The sequence below is a fragment of the Ailuropoda melanoleuca genome, chromosome X (assembly GCF_002007445.2).
Source record: "Ailuropoda melanoleuca isolate Jingjing chromosome X, ASM200744v2, whole genome shotgun sequence".
In the NCBI taxonomy this organism is placed as follows: domain Eukaryota; kingdom Metazoa; phylum Chordata; class Mammalia; order Carnivora; family Ursidae; genus Ailuropoda; species Ailuropoda melanoleuca.
This window is the reverse complement of record NC_048238.1, coordinates 51989543-52006018: the sequence shown is the minus strand read 5'-3', so window position 1 is coordinate 52006018 and position 16476 is coordinate 51989543. Positions and strand designations below refer to the sequence as shown.

Sequence of the window (16476 nt, the reverse complement as noted above, 5' to 3'; positions counted from 1 at the left end):
ATTAATTTTCCTCTTTTGGTCTATTTGAATTATTATCACTTAATTTCATCAAGTGGAAAAATCCCCACATCTCTACGGCCTTTGCTTTTTTAAAGATATCCAAATTCAATGAAAAGTAAACAAAGGTCCATTTCAAGAGAATGAAAGCCTTATCACAGGAAAGAAGAGGGGAAGACAAAAGACCCTTGTTAAAGTAAGACGGTTCTTAGCTCAAGACTTTGTGATTCGATAACAGTCTAGGTACAAATAGAACTGTAAATTGAATTTGCAACTCAATTCCATTTATCTGACACAAAATTTGAGGTAGAAGAAACATAAGAGATCATTTTGCACAGCCCCCTCATTTTACAGATCAGAAAATTGAGGCTCAAAGAGATTGACTAGCATAAGATCATTCAGCTAAACTTAAAAGTAAGAACTAGGACACCCAAGTGGGCTCAGTTGGTTCAGCGTCCAACTCTTGATTTCAGCTCAGGTCATGATCTCAGGGTTGTGAGATCGAGCCCCACGTCAGACTCCTTGCTCAGGGAAGATCCTCTCTCTCTCCCCCCCTGCCCCTCCCCCACAAAAAGATTAAGTAAGAACTAGAATGCAGGACCTTGGTTCCTCCTCCAAGATGATTCCCATAGTATTTAATGACTTAGCATTTACACACACACACACAAAATGTATGTGTATATTTATATATATGTGCATATATATGTATACATATATATATATACACACACATTATTTATATATATTCTTAACATAAGGGAGCAAAAACTGTATTTTTTCAGTGACAATGACAGGCCCAAATTATTCTACTTCTCCTAATTCTCTTCAAAACAATAAAACAATTTCCCTATTATAGAATATAAGGCTAAAGCTTTAAATAAATCAACAGTGTAAATAACAGGGTCAAGATTTCAACAAACAACACATTGAATTAAAAGGAAATCTCGAAGAGCTATAACTAAATAAATAATTCATTCTCATTCCTATATATCACTATAGTCATTCTACCCTATCAGGAAAACTGATGTTTTATAGGACTTTGTCTCAAACCATCTAACAAAGAAAAGCAAGCCCCTGCCTAGCTAGGTGCAGAATGCTTTGCCAACTCTAGCTACCATGTCCCTGGGCTACATGGAAGATAGAAAACCCCAGCACAAACACACACACCTGTATATAAAGTTCAGCCCAGTAGGCAAAACTGGAAAGAAAGCTAACATTTTTTTCTAAGTTTTTCTCCTAAGTTTACAAACTGTAGGGCTGGCCTAAAAGGGTACAGCCACTTTGAGAAAAAGTTTGGCAGTTCCTTCAAAATGTTACATGTTACCTTATGACCCAGCAATTCCATTCCCACTGATGTGTGTGTGTGTGTGTGCTTGTATGTATCTCCAAGAGAGTTGAAAACATGACCACACAAAAACTTGTCTATGAATGTTCACAGGAGTATTTGTAATAGTCAAAAGGCAGAAACAACTCAAATATTCATAAGCTGATGAATACATAAATAAAATGTGATAAAGCCACAGGATGGAATATTATTCATCCATAAAAAAGGAACAAAGTACTGATACATGCTACAACATGGATGAACCTAGATAACATCATGCTAAATGAAAGAAGCCAGACACAAAAGACTACATATGGTATGATTCCATTCATATGAACCAGCCAGAAAAAGTAACTTTATAGAAACAGAAAGTCGATTAGTGGATGCCAAGGGCTAGGGGAGGGGAGAAGTTGGAGGAAATGGGGAGTGACTGCTAATGGGACAGGGCTCCTTTTTGAGGTGAGGAAAATGTTCTAAGCTTAATTGTGGTGAGAGTTGCACCACTGTGAACATTCTAAAAAAACACTGAAGTGCATGCTTTAAATGAGTCAATTGTAGGGTATGTGAATAAGCTGTGTGTGTGTGTTTTTTGTTTTGTGTTTTTTTTTGGGGGGGTGGGCCCTATCACTTTTATCAGGTCAGCATTCCTAGCTAAAATTATCTACAGCCAAGTCTTCAGCCCCTCCAGCACTCCGCGATAAGAGTGAAAGGTAGGCCCTTATCCTCCTGGTTCCCTCTAATTACCTGAGCAATAACATAGTTGGCCTGCTCTGGTCTCAAGTCAATTTAGAAAAGAAATAGGGTGAGAATCCAATCAGGGGATGGAGCAAAGCAAAAATGAGTGGGAAATAATAAGCACATGAAAAGATGCTCCATGTCACTAGCTGCTAGGGAAATGCAAATGAAAACCCCAAAATATTACTTCAGACTTACCAGGATTGCTATTATCAAAAAGACTGACACTAACATGGGTTGGTGAGGATGTGGAGAAAGTAGAACCCTCACTGCTGGTTGGAATGTGAGGTTGGCATAGCTGCTATGGAAAACAGCCTAGCCATTCCTAAAAAGGTGAAACATAGAGTTGCCATATGATCCAGGAAGTATACATACCCAAAAGAAATGGAAACACATGTCCATGCAAAAATTTGTATATGGATGCTCATAGAGCATTATTCATAATAGACTCAAAGTGGAAACAACCCAATATCTGTCAACTGATGAATGGATAAACAAAATATGTTGTATGCATATAATAGAATATTATTCAGCCGGAAACAGAAATGAAGTCCTGGTACATGCTACAACACGGATGAACCTTGAAAACAGTATGTTAAGTGAAAGTAGCCAGTCACAAAAGACTATATATTATATGACTCCATTTATATGAAATGTCCAGAATAGGCAAATCCATAAGAGACAGGAGGTAGTTTAGTGGTTACCTAGTACTCAGGGGGATGGAGAGTTTGGGCAGGGGAGTAAGGTTACACCTAAAGGGTACAGTTTTCTTTCTGGGTTGGTGAAAATGTTCTAAAATTGATTGCGGTGATGCTTGTACAACTCTGTGAATATTCTTAACACTACTGAATTGCACCCTTAAATGAGTGAACTATAAGGTCATAAAAAATGAATGACAGATACTCCATTTCACTTGAAGAAATGAGAAATGCCTACTTATTGAATTAATATTCTGAAGCCTGCAATCATTTGCTATTATAGTCAAAGCAAACCAGCTCCCATCTATTCGTTCCTCCTGGGTTCCCCCACAACATCATTTTGTAGTAGTCTTCCAAAGTCCACTTTCCTTTTGTAGGAGTCTGTAGGGTCTCCCTCAGGCTTCCAGCAGCCCCTCTACTCCCTGGTTACTTCCTCCTTTGGTACAGGAGTTTGGGGTCATCAAGACTAAAAAGCTGACGTTTGGCAGTTGGTTCCACCCCATTTGTTACCAGCTTCTGGCATCTGAAGAGTTTCAGAGCACTATCTTTTGCTGTGTCTAGATGTATCTGGGTAGGAAGAAGGGGCTCACAGCTTCTCTGCTGTAATGGGAGGGAGTTGTGGCCGAGAGGCAAAAGCCCGAAGTTCTCAGGAAATCTGATTTCAAACTTTGATTCTGCCCTTTACTAGCTGTGGGACCTTGAGCAAATCACTCAACCTTTCTGAGCCCTCTTCCTCATCTGTAAAATGGGGATGGTACCACCTATCCCACAGGGATATCCTGAAGACTGATGCTTACAAAACCAGCCGAAACACAGAGATACTCACTATTCAGTAGAACAAACCATGGAACAGGCTCTAGTCTACATGGTGGGGACACGAGCATGAATACAAAAGGAGCTGCCTTTAAACTGTTCAGTGCAGAAATGCTGTTAACAGGACTTCATTTTCTGCTTTCCCTATATCAGCCTTCTTTTAGGATAGCCAAAGGAGTTTCAGGAGTTGAATTCTTTGCCTTGATAAACCTTCACCTCTTGCTCTCAAGAGAGATCATGCTGATAGGGTAGCAGCTATGGTTGTACCTTCAATTCTCCAACAGGGGGAGATGGGATGGTTATTGAATGTAATGGGGAAAATATTACTTTTATGCTTTCAAGTTATTATCATCACTGATCCTTAATTCTTTCAGGCCTTACCTAAAGGCATTCCCATTGTTAAAGTGTGCTTATTCAGCACTTTAAAATAAGTATGGAAAACAGATCATCTATCACTCCCTTACCCCCAGCCTGTCCAGATTTCCATGCCAGGTGAAAATTTCTGGTCACAGAAGATCAATTGCCAGTTTAGCTACCTTAGTGACCAATTTCTGGCTCACCTCCTGATTTGGGGCTCAGCTTCTACTCTAAAAACAAAGGGGTTTTCCAGAAAAAAACCAGCTTAGCTTATAAACAGAGGCTGAAACAAAGTAACCAGGGAGAAAAATGTAGGAGCTAGTTTCTAAATTAAAATGTTATGGGGCGCCTGGGTGGCACGGCGGTTAAGCGTCTGCCTTCGGCTCAGGGCACGATCCCGGTGTTATGGGATCGAGCCCCACATCAGGCTCCTCTGCTATGAGCCTGCTTCTTCCTCTCCCACTCCCCCTGCTTGTGTTCCCTCTCTCGCTGGCTGTCTCTATCTCTGTCGAATAAATAAAAAAAAATTTTTTTAAAAATAAAATAAAATAAAATAAAATGTTATAACATGAAGCCCATACTTCCCTTGGTGGAGCAATTTCACAAATCACAGAAAAATATTTTTCATTTTAGAATAGATTGGGGGGCGCCTGGGTGGCACAGCGGTTAAGCATCTGCCTTCGGCTCAGGGCGTGATCCTGGCATTCTGGGATCGAGCCCCACATCAGGCTCCTCGGCTATGAGCCTGCTTCTTCCTCTCCCACTCCCCCTGCTTGTGTTCCCTCTCTTGCTGGCTGTCTCTACCTCTGTCAAATAAATAAATTTTAAAAAAAATCTTAAAAAAAAAAAAGAATAGATTGGGAGAGAGCCTTTGCCAAGAGCCCGTTGTTTAAATTTTCAATTTGAATTTTAAGCAGGATTATACATGCCCAAGAACTATTTTTAGCTAATAGGTAGGATAGCTGTGTCCACAACAGTTTGGAACAATCAAGAGTGAAACTATTAAATAGCATCTCTCACTGTGGTACCTTATCATTTAGCACTTCTATTTCTATCTTAATATTTTCTAAAGCTTCATCATAAAAATACTTGTAAAGCACCCATGCTAGGCACAATACAAAGTTCAAATAGATAAACATGGTTTCTATTTTCATTATGTGTTTAATCCACACCGAATAAACCAAATATATGAAAGAATCCCAAGGTTAAGCATTCCCATCAAGCTGCCATCCAGGTCCTAAGTGCCCAGGGGAGATAGACCAGGAAGCAACTCTCCAACACTTAACACCCTTCCAATGCTTAAACCCTCTCTATGTATTAAAAGGGGAGGGGTAATGAAACTGTTCTAAAACTGACTGTGACGCTGGATATACAACTCTGCGATACACTAAAAGCCAATGAATTGTACACCTAAATGGGTGCATTGTATGGTAAATGATTATATCTCAAGCCATTAAAAAAGAAAAATTGTTCTTACTCTGATTGTTCTAATTAGTCAAAGCTATTTTTTAAGCTCTCATGCTAAATGGTATCTAGCTAAAGACTGCACTGGCTTGGCAGTGGAGCTCAGTGGCAACTACGGAGCTTACTCTTCTACCCCTGACCATACATCTCTCTTTCCCTAGTCTCTCTTCTTTACTTCCCCAGTTCCTTTCCTGTTGTTCCTCCACTCCAGCTAGGTCTTAGGTCTCTCAGGTATTCCCAGGCACGTTTTGTCCCAACTGGTGGACCTCAGACCTAAACCAATTGCTGACCCCCTGCAACTTTCCCTTCATGACCTTAGGCAAGTCACGTCCTTGCTCTCCTGTCGCTGTTCCAGTTTGCACAAAGACGGGTTGGAGTACGCAAACCTTTCCAGGTCCCACATTCTATGTAAAAATAACACAAAACAATGAACACTTACGTGTTCCGTGACATGCAAAGTCTCTGCCATTTTGGCCAACAGACATATATTTGGATTATTCATTTTGTAAATGGCCATAGAATACAATTTTCCAAAGAACAGTATTTAATATAGTCATAAAATGATCAACATGGAGTCCTTATTTTTAAAAGCTATCACTTTCTCAAAGAAAATTCAGAGCCCAACACCGAATGCTTGATAGTCCCTCTGGACCTGTCTCTGAGGGTCCATTTTCGAAAGGAACAACAACAGAAAAAGCTTTTTGCATGTTGGGGCCCTGCTGGATTTACCAAAGCAAAGAAAGAAACAAGGCTGGAGTGGCAGAGCCTTACCACCACTGGTTCAACTAAATCCTATGAAAGGCTTTGTTTAGCCAGTGGTAGAGAGACCTAACATAAGACAGCACCTCAACATACATTATAAACCCTCAGAAATATGCTCAGAGAGCAATACACGTTGGCAAGAATGAATACCTTTATCCTGGACAACTTGCAGCTTTTTAGGCAAACCAGTTACATTCTCCCAGCAAAACTCATAGAAATATGTAGTCACCAGTTTCCAACATACTACCACCAGACAAATTCACAGTATTGTTTCCATGTGCCCAACAACAGAGCAAAACCGAAAGAAACACATCAATTTCTCCTATACACACACACACAGACACGCACACACCCAAATATGCAAGAGAAACCATTTTCTTTGCAGAACCTACCGTTGTCTAAGTTGTGGGCATGACATGATAAATACCGGTTGCTAATAAAAATCAGATGGATAGCTCTCCACTGAGAAGCAAAGAGCACACGCAGAAATAAAAAAAACCCCAACCAACCAACCAACCATCCTAAGGTGTGCTTCTTGTCATGAACGGAACACCAAACATGGAGAGAAATTACTCCAAGTGTCCATTTGCATCCCTCTTTCCCTTGACCTCAGACCAACGAGTTCTCCTGTGAGTTACCTCCCCACACTTCTGCCCCCATCACAAAAGCCTAGAGCAGAAGGTGGCAGGCCCCTCTCTTCTTCCCCTTCAGGCCCTCGCCTCGAGGCACTGAACAAGACTGGGGGCGGGGGAGGGCGGAAAGGACAGAGGTAGGCGCTTTTGATCCCTCACAGCTCGGCGACAGGGCTCCCGGCCTCTCCCGTTCCCATCACGGAAGCAGAGCACCTGCCCGGGAGAGGTCCCCCTCCTCCACCTTAGTAACCGGCCCTCGGGGCCTAGGTGTCCAAGGAGTCCAGGCGCAGCAGCCCCAAGGGACAAAGGCCGGGCTGACAAAGAGAAGGGAGAGGCGAAAGAAGTCGCGAGCTGTCTGAAAACCCTCGCAAACAAAAGCGGGGGTGGGGGTGGGGGTGGGGTCCTGAGACTACCAAGCCTGTCTCGGCTGTTCCCAGAGGTGGCCAGGTTTGGCCGATTAATGCGTGTGGGGGAGGGGGCCGGTTAGAAAATTCCTCTGAGGAAAGGGATTAGGGAGCTGCGGGGACGCGGCGGCCGGCAGGCAGGAGCCTGAGGGGAGGGCAGAGGTCCTGGGGCCAAAAGGGGCACAGTTCGTGAGTGGGGAGAGGTGATGGCAAAGAGGTGAAGGCCACACAGGGCCCAGTGGCGGGAGAGCGGGCGCTCAGCCCCGGGCGGCGCTCCCCTGGGGCCGAGAGGGGCTCTCAGGAGGGGCTCCCGAGCTGTGCACCAGCCGGGGCTGGGGGCGTGAGGCGAAGGGATTCCGGGGAGAGCGCAGAGTAGTTGGGGGCGTAGTGTTGGAAAGGAGAGAGTTTGAGAACAGAACCGTAGAGAGGCCAGGGGGGGACTGCGAGGGGGCCTGACCCTCTCCGCCCCACCTCACCTGGCGCCGGGTCGGAGTCCAGGTCTAGTGCCGAGAAAGCGCCAGCTCCGGCCAGCCCCTCCGTCCCGCGCGGGAGACCACGGACACAAAGCGGGGCGCGCAGGAGGAGGGGAGGAGGGAGAGGGAGGGAAAGGGGGAGGGGAGGGAGGAGGAGGAGACGCCTGAGGCGCGCGAGGGGGGGGAGGAGGGGCGCCCGCCGCCCTCCGCCTGGGTCACGGGGCGGGGCGTGCGGCTGGAGGCCGCGCTCGGGCCGCCAATGGCCACACCGCCCGCCGGCCGACTGGGGCGCGCCATCCGGCAGCTCACCTCGGCACCTGGGCCTTGGCTGGCCCCAGCCAATCAAACGCCTTCATTTGCATACCCAGCCCCGCCCTTTCGCCCCAGCCAGGGGCCCGCTCCCTGAGATCACAAAGAAGGCCCCCGTAGGGGGAGGGGGTCCACTCCCGACTGCCTACCCCGACGGCCTAGCATCACCTTTTCAGTGCGTTTATGGCTCTTTCACAGTCACCCTGATGAAAGGAAGGAAGTGGGGGTCATAGGAGTTTGGACCAAGATTCCTTAAGAGATCGGATCTTTTCTGCGGTCTTTCCAACCAAGAGCTACTCTCCCCCAGTTCCACCGCACACATTTGCATCTCTTCGCATCTGGGTCCTGCGCCTCCGCCCCTCTCCCCCTCCCCTTTTTCTAGTCGCCCCAATCTCGGTGCTTCCTTCCGTAGGCTGCCGCCCACTACTGGCCTTCTGCTGCACTGCAGCCCTGATCAGCAGGCTCTGAGCAAAGCCTTAGATAAGATGCTCCAAAGGGGCCCAAACCTACCCCTGTCCAGAAGGAAAACAAGAGAGGAAGGGGTTACTGCACTAAGGTAGAAGGGACCTGATCAAGTGGCTTTGGTACCTATGATGGCAAAAAGCCGACACTTAGGTTCAAACTCCCCAAATCATCTTGTCCGACCTTCCATCGCCTACCTTCAGGTCTGTACTGGGCCACAATGGTGACTGACTGGCCAGCCCGTTTCAGAGCAGCCGCAGCCTGCTCGTGAGTTGCATTCCTCAGGTTCACGCCATTCACCTGTCCAAAGAGGGGAGATATGAGCCATCCCCAAAGCAAGAAAGGCAGTCCTCTGTCATAGCAGTTAGGAGAGGGAGAAGGGTAGCCCATCCCTAAGCCTACTCAGATGCATTTCTCAATAGCCCATCCTTGCCCCTAAGACGCGACCTAAAGAGTATGACTTCTCTAGCGTAATAATTATCTTTGTGGGGGTCAAATGCCAACCAGGGCTAAGATCCAACACACATTCTATTTCCTCCTCAAGGATGAGTCTGGGCTCAGTCCCTGGCACTCCCTAAGGCCATCTCTAAAGAGAATGTAAGTTCTCTCCAGCTCAGCCTACCCCCATCTCAAGAAGCATTCCTTGGAGGAAGCAAGATCTCCCCTCCTCCCTTTTAGATTGGCATGGCTCCCATCCTCCCACCTCTCCTTTGTCTCCTCACCGATAGGATCCGGTCTCCCCTGCGCAGCTCCCCACTCAGGTCAGCTGGGCCTCCTGCCAGGATGAAGGAGACAAAAATGCCTTCCCCATCCTCTCCTCCTACGATGTTGAAGCCCAAGCCTGTGGAGCCCTTGTGCAGGATGATCTTGCGGGGCTCTCTGGTGGGAGAGAAGTAGACAAGGTGGATATAAACTGTTGTTCCTCTGAGGGCCAGCCTAGAACAAGGCCTATCCTGCTGTAGAATGACTTAGGTCCCTTATGTATGATACCCTGTTGCTTCCTTTCTCTCCCGAAACCTGCTTGGCTGCTGTTTTCTGCCAGGTTTCAGTTCCTCTTCCCTCCCTTCTTCCTGAGGGCTTGGAGTCAGCTTCTCAGTGCACAGTGCCCTACTCTCGCAGTTCAGCACATCCCTACCCTGTCTAGAGACCATTACCTCAGAGCCCATTCACTCATCCTCTTTCTCCCCAGATTCTCCTATCCTACCACCGGCGTGCTGGACCTGGGCCACAACAAGGGGAACCAGTTCGGGGCACTGGAAATCAGCCCAGGGTCGATCGCACACCCATCCACAAAGTGTACCTACTTACTTTACACATGCTCCTCCAGTCTCAAATTCCACCCACCAGCTACGACCCCTCCCATCTCCCCCAAAGATGGATGTGGTCACCAGCTACAACTATGCGCCCTTGCGAGGTGATGTGGGAGACAGGTAAAGAAATCCCAGGTCCCCAGAAGGAGCTTAGGAGCCTAACTTAAGAGAGTTAACACATGGAAACTCCCAGCTGCAACTAACCATGTTATGTCTAAGGCATCCCTCTGGAAATGGTCAGTGTCATCAGGCGAGAGCTACAGCCGCTCGTGTGTATCCATACAACCCTACTCCCAGCACACTTTTCCTGGCCCACCGCCTTCACTTGAAGCATCTTTCATCAGAATAGTCCCAAATCCAAGACTCCTCCTTTGTTGCTCCCAGTCTTGGGTGCGAGGCTCCCTCCCTGAGTCCCAGATGCTCTTGCTCAAATCCCTCCTCTCCTCCTACCTGGCATCCCCTCCAGGCCGCAGGGAGCGGAGAGGCCAGGCCCACCTCTGCGAAGCCCTCCTCCAGGCCGAGGCCGAGGCCGGGCCCAAGCCCAGGGCCAAGCTGGAGCCCGAGAACTTGCGTGCCCTCTCCATGGCTCCTCCAGCTCTCTCCACCCGCCCCCGACACCCGCCGCCTGCCCTTCCGGCTCCCCTGCAGCCGGCCCAGCAGCCTCCAGGGCCCCACCCCGCAGCAAACCTGTCCCCCGGAACCCCGTCCGGCCGGACCAGTTCCACGGCCCGCCACCGCCGCCGCCGCCGCCGCCGCTGCAGCCGCCGCCAGAGCGGGGCGGGGCCGTTCCCTGGGAGGCCACCGGGCCCGCCAGCCTCACAGCGTCCCGCCAACCCCACCGGCTCAACGGCTTTTTTCTCTAATTTAGAACGACTGCCGCAGAGGGGGCAGCAACTGTCTCGGGGAAGAAAACCCCCGCCGCTTCCACCTCCTCAGCCCCCTCCACGCTCCACCCCATCCTTGACTCGGTTCTTTCGGATGGGGCCGCACACTTGGCACTCCCCCTGATGGTGGAACTTGTCCCTGCAGCTCCCTCCGTCCCTCCCTAGGGCCCTAAGGGCTGAGAGAGGGCCTCAGACCCCAAAGAGAAGTGAGGAGGGCTTTCCCCCATTCTTGGCCATACTGCAAGGAGACCTGTGGCTAGCCAGAAACCGATTCCTAATCCTGTTCGTCCCTAGGTAGGATAAAGGGGTGGAGGGGCGTTTTTACCTGGTGAAGTCCTCCTCAGCCAGCATGTGCCTGGGGATAGGAGAGTAGCGAGCAGGGGGAACCTGAGGAGGAGCAGAGTAGCTGACCTTGCTCTCCACAGCCCCAAGATAGCCCAGGCTGGAATTATGGCTTATGTGGTTGTCAGCCAAGGCGGTAAAAGCTGAAAGCAAGAAAAGGAGAGAAGAGTTCAGAGACCACTCCATGTAGGTCCCTATCCCCCCTCCCAAGGACTGTGCCCCACACCGCCTCCTCAGATGCCAAAGACACCAGGGGATGCTGATTCCTCAGGCCTCTCTTCCCCTCTCCCCACCCCCACCCCACCCCCGGGGTTCCTCCTCCACAGTCCCTTTCTGAATCCTGGGCTCACTCCTGTGAGTCTTAGAAAGAGCTAAAGTCAAGCAGTCTACAAAGAAAGGCATGACTAGAGGTGTGACTAATAATAATCCCTCACATCTCTATAGCCTAATACGGTTTTCCAAGGGCTTTCTTGTCCATGATCTCATTTGATCCTTGCAGCAGTCCTATGAGGAAGGCAGCACATACATCATTAGCTCCTTTTTGCCAGAGAGGAAACTAAAGACGGGTGAAAGGGACTCGTCCAAGGGCACCCAGCTCTAAGGGACGGAGCTGGGATCTGGACTCAGTTCTCCTGAGCACTAGCGTGTTCTCTCTCTCTGTCTCTCCCTCTCTGAACAAGGGGTTTGAATTCTTTCCCCTCCGGAAACCGGGGGGCAGGAGCTTCAGGCCGGGGACAGGGCAGACGGTACGTACTGCTGGCGTAGTCAGGAGGCGCATACATGTCGTTGAGGTGGAGGCTGCCTGGCTTGGCCACCTTCAGATAGACCATATCAGATGTGTTCTTCAGTGAAGCCACGGCTTCCTCGTGCCTCACATCCTGCAGATTTGTGTTGTTCACCTAGAAGAGGAGAGGCCTTAGGGCTGGCCCTTGGGAAAAGGGAGGGTTTCTCCGGGGAACCCTGAAGGGTGGCCTTTCAGTGAAATTCCACCGTGCTTTTTCTATTGGAGGCCGAGTATAGCGCTGCAAGAAGTGGAGAAGCATCGAGAGGGCAGTAGAGCGGTGAGGAAACCCCAGCCATGACGAGAACTAGGGCCTTGGTGTCTGAGGGCGCACAGCTCGGATGATGCTGCTTTTGAAATCCCCCCACAGTGCTGGGCCCTAAGTGAGGTGCTACTAGAGCCCCACCTCCCCACCCTACGCTACCATTTGGGCATCCCCAAAGGCTGTCTCACCGCCAGCAGCCGGTCCCCGATCTGTAGGCGCCCATCCTTCTGAGCAGCACCGCCCTCGATGATCTTGGTGATGTAGATGCTGTTGTCTCCCGGGATGTGCTGGTTGCCAATCCCCCCAGCAATGCTGAAACCCAGGCCTGGGTCGGGGCCCAAAGGGAGTGGGAGAGGCCACAAGGAGAAGTTAGAGCGCTCAGTCAATCCCAGAGCCAGCTCCCCACCGCAGCCAACCCACTGGCCCCATGGGAGCTCCCCGCCCCAGCCATCCCGAGGTCAGTAAGGGGGAGTGAGACGGGAGGTAAAAAAAGAAGCCTGTGAGCTAGAGCAGGGAGTCAGGCAAGGAGTAAGGCTGTTCCCTTCCATTTCCTACAGAGCCAACCAGGGGCCTCTGGCCAAAGCACAGGAACCCAGAGAGCCGCACCTTTGGGCCCTTTGAGCAGGTTGACCTCCATGATGGTCTCGGGCGGCGGCTGTCTCCTCCGCACCACCAACCGCACCACAGGACCTGCCTCCTTGAGCGCCTCCACGGCCCGGCTGTGAACCACCTCCGACACGTCCACCTCATTCACCCTCAGCACGCAGTCATTCACCCTGCGGAGGAAGCCCGAGAGGCATGACACCCTGCCACCACCCCTCCACCCCCTCTCCCACCTCTTCTTCGTTCCCTCCCCATACCTCCCCTGCCCTCTCTGAGATCTAATAAAAGGGTCATCCTGCCAGGCAGCCCTCTTCCCCTACCTCCATCCTGCCCCTGCTACCCCCAGGCGCTGCTTTCAGGCCACCTCACCCCAGCCTCCCGTCCATGGCAGCTGCTCCACCAGGGATGATCTTGGTAATGAAGATGCCAGGGTCATCGGGGACATGGGGGTTGTCGATGCCACCTGCAATGCTGAAGCCCAGGCCAGAATTGCCCTGCAGGAGAGGGCAGAGGGGCACAGTCTGCTCACTCAGAGGGCATGAGGGAGGGCTCTGGATCTCCCGCCTTCCCCCCATCCCCCTAGAAGCGGGTTCTCCAGGCCTCCGAAGGGGCCACGGCAGCCCCAGGCCGGCACACAGCTTCCCAGACTGTGCTCACTGTTCCAGCCTAGAGGCCTCAGCAAAGCCATCCCCTTCCCAATTCCCCAGGCCTCAGCGAGCAAGGTCAATTAATATTTGTTAGTTGGTTGATTGATTGACGCAGTATGTGGCCTCCGAGGGAGGGCCACTGTTTCCCCGTCTTCTCAAATGCAGGTGCTCCCCCCTTTTCCTGGGAGAGCCCTTCCTTTTCCTGGTCTGAACCCTCCCCTCTCCCCTTTCATCCTGACCCACTGGCAGACTTACCCGCTCAAGTACTATTTCCTCATACTTGAACATGCCATCGCTGCCATTCACCTAGGGGGAGACAGACGCGGACAGTTCCCTGAGTGCTCCCTGCCCTCCCCCTCCACCATCTGCCCCCTGGTCAACCTGCTCCTCCCCCACCCCCCAAAGAATAGGACTCTGAATTGACCCCAGAACACCTCTTGGCTGCAGATGGGGACAGGCTGACCCTGAGGAGGCCACACCCCTCCCTGGCTTCCAGCCATATCGGACCAAACCCATTTAGCCCAGATCAATTGTCTGGGACTGAGCCAGCCAGTGGTGCACTTGCTGAGAGGCTGGGCTCCAGGGCCTCGAAGTTCGCTTAGGAGGGGTGCAGCGCTGGCCTAAGGGGGCTGCAGAAATGGAACACGGTGGGCACCACACCACACCTAGCATCCATGGGGACACACCCAGTGCCCTCAATGGGGACCTATTCCCCTTCTGAACCGTAGCCCTCCCTGACTTAGGGATCACAGACTCCCACCATGTCAGAGCTGGTAGGACAGCAGACACCATCTTGTCCAACCTCCCTCATGTGACAGATGGTGTGACACTGAGGCCCAGAGAGGACACAGGTTGTACCTCAGAGAGCACTGGGAGTTAATGGCAGAGCAGGGGTTAGAATCTGGATCTCCAGGCGCTCTTCTGTTTAAATCAAGCTGTTAAGGCAACTGAGGTTTTGGCCACTCACCCCCTTCCCCAGCAGAGCTCATGAGAAAAGGAAATGTGCACCCTTCAGAATAGCCCCAGGAACCCTCATTCTATATCTCCTCTGTGTCCCCAGGAACCTGATTCTTCAAATGGGTGGAAGGAGTCAAAGTCCGAATCCATTTCCTACCAAGGGGCTTTTGCTCCTGAACACTTTGTGTTTCCCTGCAGAAAAAGCTAGGGTAGGGTCTGGGTGGGAGTCAGAGGCGAAGCCAGGGGTGGGATGGGAGCAGAGTGGACAAGATTCCCCAGGAGGGAGAAGCTGATAACCCATGACTGACTGGCAGCACAGTCCCTGGCCTTCAGTATACAGTAGCCATGGGAGGAATTGTTCTGACCAGCCCACAGAACTGGCCTCCCAGACAAGACATACTTGTGGCCATTGTCAAGTGAAAATGTGATTGTGGGCAGACAAGTAGTCCCTGCTCCCTGGCTCCCACTCTCATCCCTAAGAATGGAGGAACTCCCTTGCCCCTCTCCCCAGGTACCCCAGCACCCCTCCTCCATCTTTCTCTGGACCCAGGTGTCCTCCTCTGAAGGGAGCTGCAAACCTAGGGTGGAGGCTCCTTCACATGCTCGGCTCTGCTCCCCCCTCCATTGCAGCTTTGGCTTGGAGAAACACAGAGGGCAGCCGGGAGGTTGGGGCCGGGCTGGCTAGTCATGCCTCCACCTTTTCCGGGCCTGACCCCAGGACTTTATGCCCCGCAGCCCTGGGAGTTGGTGGGAGGACCCCAGCTGCAGCCCCACTCTGGTCCCTGATCCCATGGGGAAGAACTGATGGCTTTTCAGAGCCCCGAAACCAAAACAGCTGCCTGAAGTAACATGCAACAGACATGCAGGCAAAAGGACACCCTTGCAGCTCTCGCATGCATCTGGCGTACCATGTGTGTCCACATGTGATAAGCCATGCTTCAAGGCCAGCTCCAGTGAGAACCGGAGGCTCCAGCCTCCCACTGCCCCACTCAGGGACCCTGCTTCCAGGACCGGGGGCCATCTGGGGATAAGCCCTGGCAAAGAAACCTTGAGCAACTGGCCCAGCCTTGGGACTGGCACCTGTCTGCCGGTTGAACAGGATAAGCATGAGAGAGTGCCTGCCAGGGTAGGGCTTCAGGGTACAGGGGAAAAAGAAAGGGGGGGACTCACTGGAGAGGGCAAGGAGCCAAGGCAAGGGCCACGGGAAGCAGTGAGTGTGGACAGACAGAAGGCCAGAACTGAGGACTCCTCTCCCTAGGAGGGTCCCCACCTTGGCTTCTGAGTGAGGGCACATTCTATACCCAGAGGAAGACAGAGGTGGCCAGAACGGTCACCAGCTTGGGGTAGGCAGCACCTGCCCTCGACAGCAAAGCCTCCTTCTTCTTTCTTCCTAACCTGGGGGTTGCAGAGCCAAATAACCAAACAGGCCCTCTGCTGTGCATGCCAAGGACCTGGCTCTGCCGGCCCAGCCTCCATTTTGCTGCTTCTCCCACAGATGCTCCTTCCATTTTCTAAGCTGGCAGTTTAGACTGGGAGTGGAAGCCGGAGTTGTGCCCAGCACCCAGGGGTTCCCAAGCTGTGCCAAGTCAGGGCTTGGGGGCCAAGTTCTCTCACATCTGGAGGTACCCAAGGGGGACATGCCCCACTGGGGCCAGTCCTGCACCAGGGCAGCTGCCCCTTGCTTGGCTCCAGGCACCATGCCTGCTCTAGAGCAAAGAAGCTTGCTTCAGCCCCCCCAATCCCTACATTGCCCCCCCCAGCACAAACACACACTTCAGAGCTGCTTGGACAAAAGAGTCTGTCCTTCTCAGCAGCCTCTCAGCCTTGCTTGGGACGTGTCTCTTGCCTCCTCCCCCTCCCCTCCCTTGCCTGTCAAGCGCCTCTCACCAGGGACACCACACACACACACACACACACACACACACACACACAGGCACACACATGCACACACTTGAGCCACATGTTCACACACATATACATGTAGCCACACACACAGGCAAACACAGCTCTCCCTGCAGCCTCATCTACAGAGACACCTCCACATTCAGAGAGACATCCCCACATGTCCATGTGCACATTCACACACAAAGGGACTGGTACGGAAAGGGACTCATGGTATTGAGGGATGAAGCTCAGCTAGCCGGGCACATGGGCCCTCTCGACAGAGATTCACAGGAGCTCCACTGCCTTCCTCCACACACCTTAACATACATCCACACACACACACACACACATATGTCCCCCCTACGCAGAGCAC

At 51.3% G+C, this 16476-nt stretch overlaps 1 protein-coding gene across 7 annotated transcripts in view; it reads right to left on the bottom strand.

Moving 5' to 3' along the window:
• DLG3 (discs large MAGUK scaffold protein 3) overlaps window positions 1-16476 on the bottom strand; it is a 54186-nt gene that overhangs the window by 36638 nt on the left and 1072 nt on the right. For 4 of the 7 annotated variants that reach the window (XM_019798335.2, XM_019798336.2, XM_034649117.1 and 1 more), the window contains exons 2-9: window positions 13518-13568; window positions 12985-13109; window positions 12619-12788; window positions 12201-12337; window positions 11721-11865; window positions 10950-11109; window positions 9153-9309; window positions 8628-8730 (exon numbers count right to left, since the gene is read on the bottom strand). In XM_019798335.2, the coding sequence (XP_019653894.1) occupies window positions 8628-8730; window positions 9153-9309; window positions 10950-11109; window positions 11721-11865; window positions 12201-12337; window positions 12619-12788; window positions 12985-13109; window positions 13518-13568 (1048 nt within the window). Of the gene's footprint in view, window positions 1-7662; window positions 7819-8627; window positions 8731-9152; window positions 9310-10190; window positions 10385-10427; window positions 10664-10949; window positions 11110-11720; window positions 11866-12200; window positions 12338-12618; window positions 12789-12984; window positions 13110-13517; window positions 13569-16476 lie in introns of those variants that run through there. The other 3 variants (XM_034649118.1, XM_019798337.2, XM_019798338.2) reach the window with 3 other exon arrangements.